The sequence below is a fragment of the Nesoenas mayeri genome (genome assembly GCF_963082525.1).
Source record: "Nesoenas mayeri genome assembly, chromosome: 3".
Taxonomy (NCBI): Eukaryota; Metazoa; Chordata; class Aves; order Columbiformes; family Columbidae; genus Nesoenas; species Nesoenas mayeri.
Window position 1 is genome coordinate 30,125,669 of NC_137544.1, and position 13,864 is coordinate 30,139,532.

Here is a 13,864-nt window from a genome sequence, read left to right on the forward strand (position 1 = left end):
CAGTAATTAAAACTTACATATTTAAAATGCAACAAATCTTGAGAAGAAACCTGCCAAGTTCTCTGTGCTGCCATCCCATTCCTCTGTTCTGAGCTCCCATAGTTAACCTACATATGACTTGTGCAACTTCCATCTTGTCCTTCAGTTTGTAACCAAGAGGCCAAGTAGTCTTCCCTGCCAGATTCCTCTCCAGCACTGCCATGTCTTCACAAAACTGAAAAGTGGAAGTTAGTCACTGAGCTGGCATACCTAGGAGATTGCTAAACACAATGGTTTTCCATGCACTGTGTATTTATTAATTTTCATTTCCACTCACAATTAAAGGAGCTACAACTTGTCAGTGCCATAAGAAACAGGCAAGAGTTCATTCAGGATGTTTTTTTTTTCTGTAACTTACCCTCAAGTTCTTAATTTAATATAAAGGGGGTGAAAAAAAAAAAAGATATTTAAATGCTGCATTTTATGTACACCTTGGATTTGTTCTGCTTATATCAACCAGTCAATGAACTGAACTTCCCTTGAAGTATTTCAAGCAACATGATGATCAACATGATTATATAGAGTGTCACTGAATGTGAGAGAATATTATTATCTCTAAGCCAGTAACGGTTCAGTTTTCATTGCATTGTATTTGCTGGGTGTATATCATGCACATCTCTCACATTTCTTTGGTTTGAGTAGATATTGTTTTATTTTGACAACAGGGACATAAAGTATTTATGTTTGTAAAAGCTAGCAGGGATGTGTTTTACAGCTTGTACCTATGGAAAATGCAGTAAAAAGCTATAACTGTGCTTTCATTTACTTTGGTCAGCAGTGGTTTGTGACCAGTAATACCTCTGATCAGAATTTGTGCAGCGTGTAATTGTAACCATAAAAGCTCTGTATTACTGGAATTCACACCTAGCAGGGGATAGGGCAGGGGTGTAGGGGAGAAAACTGTTTGCTTTAAGAACTGATTGGTTTGGACGTTGTCCAGGAGTTTAAACTTTTATTTCAACGGGGTGGGTGGGAAGGCACGTTCAAAACCACACAGTCATGTTTCATGTGAACTCTGAAGGCACAGGGAGGCTGTAACAAGGAGCCGGACCACACAGCTTCGGCAAGGCTTTGTTCTCCTTGCTGAATGGCAGTGGTGGGAGCGCACAGCAGCCAGGCTGCGAGCTGGTGACTGACAGAAGTATTTATTAAAATGTCATCTCCTAATTTTCACGCCGGATATCTGCTGTCGCGTAGAGCGCCCACATCTCTTAGGCCAGCGGGAAAGGCCAGAGGACAAGCTAACCTGCCCTGGGGAGCAGGAGAGAGACAGCCAGAAGGGAGGGAGAAAATGAGTATCCAATCCTACCTAGCTGTACCAAAAAGAAAACAACCAACCAAACAAACCAAACCAAACAACAACAAATAACAACACCCCGGGGGTGGTCTGCCTTCCTTGTGGCAAGGCTCTTTCCGCGAAACTCCCCCGTCTGTCGGGCCCCACCCGCCGCTAACGGGGCTACTTCAGCCGCTGTCGCCTGGCAAACTCCGCTCTCAACCAGGCGGCGAGAGCCGCCAGCGGGAGCCTCCCGCGCGGGGGCAGCGCGTCTCCCACGCCGGGTACCCGGCTCCGGGCAGCCCCACCGCACCTGCCGGTTCCTCATCCCTCCCCGGCGTGAGCCCAGCGGCACTTGCCGTGCAGAGCAGCCGGACGGCGGCAGCCGGGAGAATGAATGGAGCCGCGATCCGGGCACAGCCTTATCTCTGGCTGGGAACAAAATACGGCGTTAATTGCAGCCTCGCTGAGAAAATTGCTATTGTTCCCAGGCGAAGGCAGGCGGCAGTTTGAAAGGGTTTATCCTCGGAGCCCTCTATCAGTTAATCTGCATCGCGGTGTCGAACTGGCAGCTCTTCGGGCTGCGACAGGGGGGGGGTCATGCTTTAGAAGAAATAGCAAGAGGAAGGAGATCGAGTGCGGGCTTCACGCCCGCCCTCCCCGCCAACCCCGTTTCCCTCGCTTCCCGCCCGCGAGTTTCTCTTGCGCCGGGGCGCAGCTGGCCCCGGCGCTGGGAACCGAGGCGAGAAACGACCCCCCGGACGCAGAAAACAACGTTTCTGGGACGTGATCGGTGCGGAGCAGCCGTGACGCGGGCCCTGCCGCCGGAGCCGGGAGGAGCGCCTCGCACACGCGCACACGCGCGGAGCAGGGCGCAGGGGCGCGCACAGCCGCCGCGCGGCGGGCCTGGCGTAGCGGCGCGCACGCCGCCCCCGGGAAAGCGGGGCGCGCAGCCACCCCCTGCGCCCAGCGGGCGACCGAGGGGCGCGCAGGGGGGGGGGCGCGCACAAGCGCGCACTCGCACACCGACACCGACGGAGGCTGGCTGGCTGGCTCGCGCACACAGGCGCGCACACGCGCGCACACACACACACGCAGCGGCAGAGACGCGCTCTCGCACCCTCCGTAGTCCCTGCGCGCCCGGCGTTCACACCGCGCCCCGACATCGGCAGCCAAAGACCCCCCCGCCGCTGTCCGGCCATTAGTGCCTGAGGGGGGAGGAGGAGGGAGGAAAGAGGAATAAGTCTATTAGTAATAACAACAACAACAAAACCCACCAACAAATCTGCACTAGCGCCTTAGTCCTCCTCTCAGACCGCCGCCTGCCTGGCATCGCCGCTCATCGGGCTTCTGTGCTGAGACTTTGTTTCAAGTAAAAAAAAAAAAAAAGCCAACAAAAAAACCCTTCGCTTGCTCAGCCACTTCCATTTTTTTTTCCCCTGCAGTCTCGCTGATTAGAGGTGGTTTTCTTTTTTTCTTTTCTTTCCCTTCGTGTGGTTGGATTTGGTGGATCCGGAGCCAAAGCTGCTTTTTTTCCTCGGTGGGGTGTGTGCGTGGCGTTGAGGGGGTTTTGTCGCTGCGTTTTTTATCTTCTGCTGCTTTTTTTAATCTTGGTTTTGAACCTGAGCCGGGGAGAATGGGAAACGGTGCTTCCGACAGAAGGGGAATCTCTCCATCACTGTTGTTGGGACGTGTGCCTGTGGTGCTAGTGGTTTAGAGAAATAGCCTGACAGCTTTCGGAGTGGAAGGTAAGGGTACCCGGGGCATTTCCATTTCCCATTTCGAGGGATTACGACTGGAGAGCTTTTAGCTCGGGATTCCGGGGAGGAGGCGGCGGAGGAGGGGGACAGGCTGTTGCTGAAGGATACAGAGAGAGACAGCACATACAAAATGATCTCCGCATTTACTTCAGCTCTGCAGTTTAAAAGTTAGAGAAGTCCGTTTTGCGACAGGTCTGCTTTCCTGAAGAGTAATTTCCAGCGAGACCGAGAAAACCTGAGGTTTGTGCACGAGACTGGGTAATTGGGGGGGGGGGGGGGGGGGGGGGGGCGCGGGGTGGGGGAATGTTAGGTTAATAGGAAGTTAAAATAAGAGAAGTCAGTGGGTCTTCTTTTGGGGGGAAAAAATAAGTGGAGTGATGGCGCCGTCTATGTTCGGCTAAACTACAGTGTCACCCAGAAAATCAGTTTGGGGAATATCCAAACTAAACGCCCGTTTGCTTTTCAGCAGAAGCGGGTTCTCCCCCTTCCCAAATGGCCAGCCTTAAGCCTCTGTGGCCGTTCTTTAACTCCCTCCTCCATGGAAAAGAAAGATCTTTTTAATCTGAGTGACTAATCCTTTCAGTGAGCAGATTCACTCTTATATTTAGCAATACTGCAAATGAAACGAAATGGTGCTGGCACACTCAATTTGTGTGGTTGTGTGTGCGTGTGTGCATGCAATGCACACAGGGAGAGAGATTAAGACAATGTTGTGTTTCAGTAGCCTTGCGTGAACAAACACGCAACTAAAATGAGGGCTGTTTGATTACATTTCTTCACAGAAAACAGCCTAGCACTGCAGACGTCTTTATTTTTCTAATGCAAATATAACACAGGATGAGAAAAGTCAGAGGCTTTTTTCCTTTTCGAGAAGAAAAGCAAATAAGTCTCCTTTTTTCTTTTCAGATTATAAAATTAATCCCTTTTCCTGGGTGAAATTCCTAATTTAGACACTTATTGCCACATTGGCTTTCAACACCTACACCATCCTGAATAACACTGCGCAGAACTGCATTGCCTGCAAAGTGCTTCAGCAAAGGGGAAATTGTTTCCAGAATTCCTGATAAGTTTCACTTTTAAAAACCTTAAATGCTGTACTGACCCGATTTGGAGAAGGAGAACCATGCTATTCATTGAGATGGAAGCTCAGAAATGAGAAAATCTGACTGTGTGGATAGACTCAGCAGCAGCTCTGCCTTTTTTTTTTTTTTTTAACCTCCACTATAAAGAGGGTTAGAGTTGGTGATGCTTTGCCCATTTCAAGATTCAGAGTTTGAATTACAATCTAGGAGATAGAAAAATCTTTTCAAGGGAGCTTAATCCGGTGATTTGCTGTGTGTTACGCAATGGGAGATAGAAGATGCCTTGCTGTTTGGTGAGGAGATGAAAAGCTAGGCAAAGACACACATCAAAACTCAGTGCCTGTGTATGTCTGTCTGTCTCTGCTTACAGACCAACAGTGGAAGAGACTGCAATCTAAAGAGTTTTGAAATTAGCTTGGTATCACTTCTGTCTGCTTGCATTTGACAGCAGAAAGTGAAAAGCTACTATTTTTAAGAGATAAGCAACGTCTCAAAGCTTAATTCTGAAAACGTTCAATTTGAATTTTTTGGATAGCGTTACAAGGGTAAATATAACTAAGGTTTGATTTATTAACCTAGGCCACTGTTAAGAGAACAGACCATGTGGACGCTGTAATGGTTGACAGGTGCAGTAAAACAGCTTTATTTGGAGATACTAGCAGAGAAAATGTAATATGTCCTTCATCATTCAAGCGCACATCTGCAAAACACAGCTAACCAGACTATACAAGATATTTGTAATAAGAGGGCAAGTGCAGCCCAATAGATGCAGAGATACTGCTGTAGCACTGGCAGCTATATAGAGATACTGGTTGTAGATGCTAATACAGTGATCCATTTTATATTTCCTGAGAGGCTGTAGCAGATTGAAATTATTATCTTAAAAAGCTGGCATTTATTGGTAGTCCAGGACTAGTCCAGACCAGAACTAGTTTCATCTGTCTTTGTTTCTTTCTCCAACAGTCTCGAAATTTTATTAATACATTAATCTCAGTATTTCCTGCCTAGGCTTTCTTTCTATAGAGACCTCTGTATACCAGGTGGCCAGGGTGAAAGCATGTAGGCATATGGGAGATAATGTTCCATCTGTAACAAATTATAATTTGTGCATTTTTAAATTATGGCTGTAATTCTTCACAGTTACTTCTCAGACTTAATAGAAAAATAATATGTAACAGCAGATGCTACTGGCTTTCTTGTCCTATTCTAGAGAAATTCTGCATGTGCATATTGTATATGCACATATATGACTATAGCAGACTACTTATTCACTTTTAAAACAAATTAATAAATGAATTGTCCTTTTCCTAGTCTGCCGGGTAAGGTGTCTAGGTTTTTACCTAAGCTGAGCAGTTCTAGTCCACGCCATGATGACTACATCTTAGACAGGAGAGGACATTCCTATTAATAATCTAATAGATGTTGGTTTTTAATTTGACTGTAGGAGACTTGGCTGTTGCCAAGGCCACGTGATGGCGCTGTGCACACAGCAGCAAACCCGTCCCTTGCGTTATAAAATAAAAATTACCTGCCCTTCTTTCTGAAAGGGGCTCTAACTGCAAGCTTGAAAACAGCTGGCTCGAATATTGGAAGGAGTTTGGTTTTCAATGCGTGAAGAATTCTACTTGCATTTTTATTTCATTTCATCTCCTGCAGGCCAAATGACATAGGATGAAGGCTGTTCGTAATTTGCTGATTTATATATTTTCCACCTATCTACTGGTTATGTTTGGATTTAATGCTGCCCAAGACTTCTGGTGTTCCACGCTGGTGAAGGGGGTCATTTATGGATCATATTCTGTAAGTGAAATGTTTCCTAAAAACTTCACAAACTGCACTTGGACGCTGGAAAATCCAGATCCGACCAAATATAGTATTTACCTGAAATTTTCCAAAAAGGACTTCAGCTGCTCCAACTTTTCCCTTTTGGCTTATCAGTTTGATCATTTTTCCCACGAAAAAATAAAGGATCTTTTAAAAAATAACCATTCTATAATGCAGCTCTGCGATTCCAAGAATGCTTTTGTATTTCTGCAGTATGATAAGAATTTTATTCAGATACGCCGCGTCTATCCTATCGATTTACCAGGATTACACAAAAAAGAAGAAGACCAAAAATCCTTCTTTGAGTTTTTGGTGTTGAACAAGGTGAGCCCAAGCCAGTTTGGGTGCCATGTGTTATGCACTTGGTTGGAGAGCTGCTTGAAATCCGAGAACGGGAGAACCGAGTCTTGTGGGATCATGTATACAAAATGCACCTGCCCTCAGCATTTGGGAGAATGGGGAATAGACGACCAGTCCCTGGTGTTGCTCAATAATGTGGTGCTGCCCCTCAACGAGCAGACGGAGGGCTGCCTGACCCAGGAGCTGCAAACCACCCAGGTCTGCAACCTCAGCAGAGAAGCCAAACGGCCACCGAAAGAAGGTAGGTGCTTCTTGGAGAGGGAGCTGAATCCCACACCAGTATGTAAGTCCTGCTGCTGGTGCTCCTTGATACTCAGATTCATTTGACTTGCTTTCCACTCCAGCTTGCCTCTAGACAAGGCGAAAGGGCTGGGCAAGATGCACACTCTCTCAGGGCAAGGAAGGCTGCGTTTTAATTTCTAAACTGGCCTGACCTTCAGCATATAGTTCTGCTGAGCACTGTTGAAACTCCCCATAAGTAGAATCCATGTGTTTTCAGCCCCCACTTACAGTAATGCCCACAGGTGGTGAGCCAGGAAGCCATCTCCCCCTCAACACCTCTTTACTGCAACCACCTGACTACAAAATCTTGACCCCCTTGACTTTGCAAGGAAAATGTTTCCAAAGGCATGCGGGTAAGCTGACTAAAATACCAGATTTACCATGGTCAGGACACCTGGTCCCACAGCTGGGCCAGACCTCTGCAACCTTAAAACAAACCAAAAGCCAATGCAGTTCTCTGGGGGGAACCCTCTCTGTGTGATGCCTAAAGATGCGAGGCACTGTGCGGAGTCAGGGCATGCTGTTTTGACCTGCCTGGAGCTCCACGAAGGGGCTGTGTGCGGACTGCTGCTTGCTTCTCTTCTCCAGACAGCCTTAGCTCCAGGAGATGAAGGCTCTGAATCTCCTAGCAATGTTAGTCAGGAGAGGAGGTTGATGTAATAGTCCCAGCAGCTGCTTTGTGTCCCTGCTGGCAAAGGGGACTTGTGAAAGGGTGGGAAGCCAGGGGTCCAGCAGTTAGAGTGGCAGCATCTCCCTAGCCTCTCTGGTTCATCCCTCCTGCTTTTACCTCCTGAAATTCTGAGGAGGTTGGGGGTGATTTTGGGAAGCACGTTGGAGGGGTGAGTGGCAGAGAAAGCGTAGGCTGAACATAGATGGGGGCTCTGGCTGCAATCTCTGGATGATGGGGTCCTTCAGAGCAGCCATGCAGGAACGAGGGAAGCGGGGGATGTGCCCCTGCGGCAAGGGATAAATCATCAAGCCCAGGGTTATTGCATTTTAATGCAGGAAATGTCCCTTCTCTCCTTGTTTTCTGCATAGCCACAAAGCTCCCAGTCTGTGGTGAGGCAGCGCCAAGCTCCCAGCCCCCCTAATAGAAGTTGCTTTGTGGAGGAATGTAACATTGACACGTTGTTAGGAAAGGATTTTCTTTAAGGGCAGCCAAGCCCCAGTGCTGTGGGAGAAGAAAAGCTGAACTTGCTCCAGCTGACGCGGTGCCAGCAGCCACAGGCAGGACTGGGGGGGTGGGGAGGGATGAGGGACACTTTGGGTGTCCTGCAGGTCAGCGCCTCTCCCAGCACCCAACAGCTCAGAGCCCAGGAAACGGAATGGTCTTAAATGACGGGGAAGATCGTCTTGTCTAAAAAACTCCCAGAGAAACCTGTGCAGCGGCAGAGATGGTGTTTGACATCGTTTAGACCTAATTAGTGCCCTGGGAAACGGAGGCAGCCCCGGTCGCGGAGCCTGGGGTGCAGCGGGCAGAACCGAGCGGGAGTCCCGGGCGCTGCGCGGGTGCGTAGGGGCTCACACCGCGCGTAAGCGTGCTGTCGAAGTTAAGTGGGACGCACTGCTTGCACCCCCTTCATCGTGTGTGTCACGGAACCCCTCAGAAAACCTAAAGTGCGCAGACCCAGGGGCGCGTAGAGGACGCAGCCGTGGTATAGCGGCTGCCCCGCGTTTAGTGTCCCAGCGGAGAGGGCGGGCGGCGCTTGTCCCCGCGGCCCCCGCACTGCGGGGTCACTCCCACGGCGGGAGAAAGGCGCGTTCCCCCCCGCGCCCCGCCCCGCGCCCTGATTCCCATCCTGAGCTACCACCTCGATGCTGGGGTGAGGAGTGCCAGCACAGGCGACGCACAGGTCGCCGAGGGCCCTTCGTACCGCTCCTAAAAATCCGCTGAATTCTAAGGGAAAGTGTGTCTCCCAGTTAAAGAAGCACCTATTTATGAAATATGGCTGGTGGAAAGGATGAAGGAATTAGGGCAAGCACTTTTTTTTTCCTTACGTTTTGAAACACGTTTCCGTCATATTTTGCTTCCAATTTCAGACATATTTTAATTCTTGCCCCTACTTGTGTTCCTGGATATTAGCTTGATAAACAGCATTATTAGAGGGGGTGGCTTTTTTTTTTTTTTTTTTTTTGGTAGGTCCATGGTTTCCTTCACTTGTTTTTCACTGCACTTAGGGGTTTTGGGGTTTCTTTGGTGTCACTGACAATTTTAACTATAATGCAATCATTTCAGTGTTTTAGTTACTTTAATGCAATTGGAAATTGTTCATCAGACTGCTGCTGAAAGTTATGATCAGTTAGCAAATGAAGCCTCACGGTACTTCTCAGTAGTATGCTCTTTTTATTCTACTCACTGTTTAAAGGATTTTTTCTCTTTTATTCAGAAGGCTAAAAATCTGAGAGAGGTGTATTGAGTCTATTTTCTGTATAAAGCTGGTTTGTGGCTCAGTTGGAGGCTTTACTGAGGGATCAGAATGTAGAATATTCCTGCCACAAACATAATGCAATTCATCTCTTGTGTCAGCAAACATTTAAGCAAGAAATGCAAATTTAGTTTTCACAGGCAATCTGGTTCAAGTTAGCATAGGCAGCAAAAATAAGATTGACCAATAACTAAGAGTATTGTTTCTTGCTGTTAGAGTTCGTAGTGGCAACTGAAAGTACAGTTTTATTGGTGTAAGTTGAGTTTTAAGGGGAATGGCAGTTGTCTATCACTGTGAGAGTGCTCTGGACTTGGTAGGATTGTGTTTTATGAATTTCTGTATTACTTTGGGGTTTGGTACTGCCTAGCAATGACTTTTGGAAAGGAATTGCAAAGACATGACAGCTTTTTACATGATTATGCATACCCTCCCGTTCTTCAGATTTGCTTTCATCAAGCTTGACTCTATGAAGTACAAAATCTTTTCCAAAAACTGGTTCCAGTCACATTTTAGATTCATAATGTAAATAGAGAGTATTTAGATAAAAGCCTGCTGTTTCTTTTTCTTTAGCCTATGAGGATTTTTACAATTTTGAATATGATAAATGGCCTAGGAAAATGGATGAAATTCAGTATTTTTCCTTTTTAAAGAAGTGTTGCCTTTTACAAAAGATGTGACAAGTATACAATGGATGATTGTGTTTCTAGAAGTGCTGAAGAGAGTTGCGCAATAAAATGAACTAGGTCAAAAAAGGAAGCTGTAACTATTATTTTTTTAATAAAATGGTTTTGAAATATGTAGTTTAATCAGTATTTCTTTTCTAGACATATCATCTTTGGTGTTGCTCATTAAAGCAATATTGAAAATCACCACTTTTTCACTAAGACTCAGTTTCATTGAATCTTGATCCTTTTCCATAGCCTTATATTTGAGGTGCTTAGCCTGGATCAAAGCACTAGCAAAGAGATCTGAATGAACACACTGGCAGGGGCCTGAATTTAAGGAGTCAGGGGAATTTGTCCTCTTGATCCTCAGTGCTGTGACTGAACTATCTCATGAAGCTTCTGTCAATAAGACAGGGCTCAGTTCCAATTTTAGTGGGCCTGTAAAGCTTTTGCATGTAGTCAGTCCATTCAATTTTATGAATTACGGCAAAAAGAATGCAAAAATGTCCTTTCTTATTGTGACCATCACAAAGCCATAATATTGTTATGCGTTTTTATAATAGTTACTTAGACAGAAACTAAGAGAGAATTTTCTCCTGTGTTTTACTGACATATCTGATGGAGACATTCATAAAACAATGAAAGTAATTATTTCATCCTCTTATCCAACAGAAGAGAAGAAGGGAAGGGATATATACGTTAATTATATCTTGATATTTGGAGTTTCAGGCTTCATCTTATATATCTTGTTCAGATAGTCTAAGATAATTTTAGTAGGGATTTTTTAATATGCTAGAAACGTAGCATTGGTCTACTTTGTCAAAATTCTAACAGCTGAGCACCAGCATCTCAATATTCAGAAACTGATTATTTTTATTTTTTTTTATTTTTTTTATTTTTTTTAATGATTTCAGGTCTGAAAACAACAGGAATATCTTAACAAGGGATTTACTATAAGATGTCTCTTTAAAATAATAGTTTATGACACATTGTTGAATAATGCAGATAGTTTTGTGAAGCTTTCGTGGCACATATGCATCTATTGATATGTTGTTCCATCAATGCTCAAGTGCTGTTGTACACATTTAAGATTAATTTATAATATTAATCACATACTCAGAGGTGACTATCTGGCTGAGTAGTCTGGACATGCCTAGTCAGAAAGTCATAGGCAGTAATAGCATGTCATAGCATGGCTCCATCAGAGGATTTAAACTTGAATCAGTGCAGGATCTGCCTAGGAAGATCAAAAATTATGAAATGGAGTCTAACAACCTTATATTTCTATAGGGATATTTAGTGAGCAACAACTCTTTGAGACTAAAGCAACATTTCAGAATTCAAAAACATTCCAAAAGGAATCTGTTGTCCAGATTATTGAATGACTACAATAACAGACTTGGAATATTCTTAATATTTTTTATAACTTGCTGCTTGCAGTGGTTCTTTTATCCATTATTTCAAGGGGAGAAAGGAAGGTGAGCAGTAACAATGAACAGGCTTTCTAATTTTGCATGAAAAATTTTTTCACGATGACTTATAAAATATTGTTTAAAAACTTAAAACTGACATACTCAAATAATGTGGTTATGAGCAGTTTGTTATCACAATTTTGTGAGCAGTTTGATCTCCGTGAAAATCTAGAATGTGAAGAATTTTTTCTTTTTTTGGCATTAATATTGTTCCTCCTAAAATGTTCATGGCCAAAATCATCATGGAAACATTCATAAAATCAGCTAGAGACATTGTATTTCTTCTGTATGGATCTGGATCCAAACTGAAGGAAATGTTTCAAAATCTCCTGTGGATTTCAGTGCACTTCATATAATGCCCTTTTTGACTTATTTTGCTAAAATAAAACAATTACCCTAAACATCTATATTCTTAGTACATATTTGTGTCACTGTGGACCACTCATCATGGGATGCATTATCAGAGCCATGCAAGTTTGATTTCAGATTTTTTTTTTTAAGCATTGCACTGTACAAAAAGCATTAATGATCAAAATATCTTTTAATCAATAAACCCTGTCTTTGTTTTCAAGGATTATATGCTATTATCACTAATGATTGCACTTCAGTTTGTGCTGTATTGATCATTTCCATCTGTTTTACTTCAGTAAACTATGAAACAACTTCTTTTGATGTAAAGTTTAGAAGTTTGCGTGCAAGAGCAATCAGCACTTCACATATGTGTATTGAATTTGCTGAGATTTGGGTCAATCCATAAGTGAGTTTTCTGATACTTTCAAGAAAGGAAAATACAGAGACAATTTCCTTTATGGTAGGAAAAGCCTATATAAATGGCTTTGCTTCCAGTTATTTAAGTGCTTTATTAGTAAATATACTTGTTTTCACATATATATGTCTAATTGTTGATTTCTTTGGTATCATGGATTCTATCAGTATTTTGTTCAGCACTTCTTATACTAACAAAATTGTATATTACTTATCTTGTGGAAAAGGTCAACCTACTGTAGTGAAGAGTTTGCCCTGCCTTCAGCGAGATCACGAATGTAGCGTATAGGATCTGACTATCAGTTTTTCATGAGCTCATTGCTTGCTTAAAACATTGATGAAATAGTATGTTGGAAGCTGTGTTATAACCAAAACCAGTATTTTGGTTCCTCAGACAACCATTTTTGCTTGAGTTACACCTCCATTTACATGCATTATTGTACATTAGACAATGTGGAGACTTGCTCTCAGCTGGGGACAAATGCTCCTAGAGACCCTCACTGTAAAAAGCACAGGACATAAATAGGAACCAATGATCCAGAATGGGAAAGGTATATAAAGAAATTAAGCGTTTGGAGTGAAGTCAAAGAATACCCAAATTAGGAACAGAATTCTGACTTTCTTGCTGCTGGCTCCAGTGAACAAGTGCTCAGTAGTATTGAGTCCTGGACCATCAAATATTTCAGACTAGCCACACACTCTGTATTTGCCTTTCTCATACCAGTAAGCTGTGCCTCATAATTTCAAATACTTCTATCACACTTTGTCTGAGTGGGCAGAGTACAATATGCTTGCTACATTTTAGACGTTGTCCTCTGATTTGCTTATGCTTTTGACAAATGTGGAAGTGTTCAGGTGTGTAACAGCCATTAATGCAAGTTAATGGTGTTTCTGTTTACATAGTAAGATTTCAGTTATAAGATTTCAGTGATATTACATGGAATTATATTATGACATAATGCAGGTACTGCATTTCTTATGCAGTGTTTTATATCTATGTATTTATATTTTATACATTTATATAATGCAGTAGTTATATGAGCTGTTGCATTTAATATGTTCTCCTGTGCTCTTTCTAAAGCACTCTATCATCTTCTGTTCAAATCTTTCCATATTGCTGTTTTGTTTAGTTGTCTATTTGAAAAAGCATGGAAGAATCTGCTTTGTCTGTTGGTATACACAGAGGAATTTTCAGAGGAGACTTTTCTTTTTCTCTTCTTAGGGAATTAGTTTTATTAAGTTTATTCAGTTGTGTTTTATCAAAGGATTCCAACTCAAAGTTGTTGTAGTTCTCAAATTGAAGTTTAGCTGTTCATTTATAAATATGCAGTAATTGTAATAAAACAAAGGTCACTACAGAATTCCATTGAGCATTATTTGCATTCACTGTTAACAAGAAATATAAAATGCTCTTTAGAATAGAGAAAGTTGTACATGATAAAAAGTACAAATTTACAAATTATGCATCACTGAGTTATGAATATTTCAGAGTTAGAGACCTTTCTGATGCTAGTTAAATCTCAAGAGGAAGACATCCAGATTTTTGAAAGTCATTTTCAGTTTTGTTAGTCTTTTAGAGAAGTTATACATACAGTTTTTGTCCAATTGCTGACACCTTCTGATGGACTACCCACTATCAGAGTTAATAAAAACAATCCATAATAACCGTATGAGACCAGTGTTGTTACTTTACTCTGCAAAGGCCAAATTGTTGTCCTTACTCAAGGCAAATTCCCCATGCTATCAGTATAATTTCGTCTAAATGAAGATTAGATTAGAGCCCACAAAAGAGATGTGAAACAGTTATAGCATGTGTTTCTTGTAACAAATGCAAATTAGTTGATAATTTGTATTAATTCTATTCTTTCAAACTTCTTAATTTTTTTTCTCTGTAGTTTTACTTTTGAAACCAT

General features: G+C 43.0%; 1 protein-coding gene across 1 annotated transcript in view; it reads left to right on the forward strand.

Annotated features, from left to right (window-relative positions):
• Window positions 1-5,828: 5,828 nt before the first annotated feature.
• Window positions 5,829-13,864, forward strand: part of ADGRB3 (adhesion G protein-coupled receptor B3) — a gene marked incomplete at its 5' end in the record, with an annotated part of 442,349 nt that continues 434,313 nt past the window's right edge. Inside the window, one exon of the mRNA XM_080341055.1 lies at window positions 5,829-6,582. Within this exon, the coding sequence (XP_080197181.1) occupies window positions 5,829-6,582 (754 nt within the window). The remainder of the gene's footprint in view (window positions 6,583-13,864) is intronic.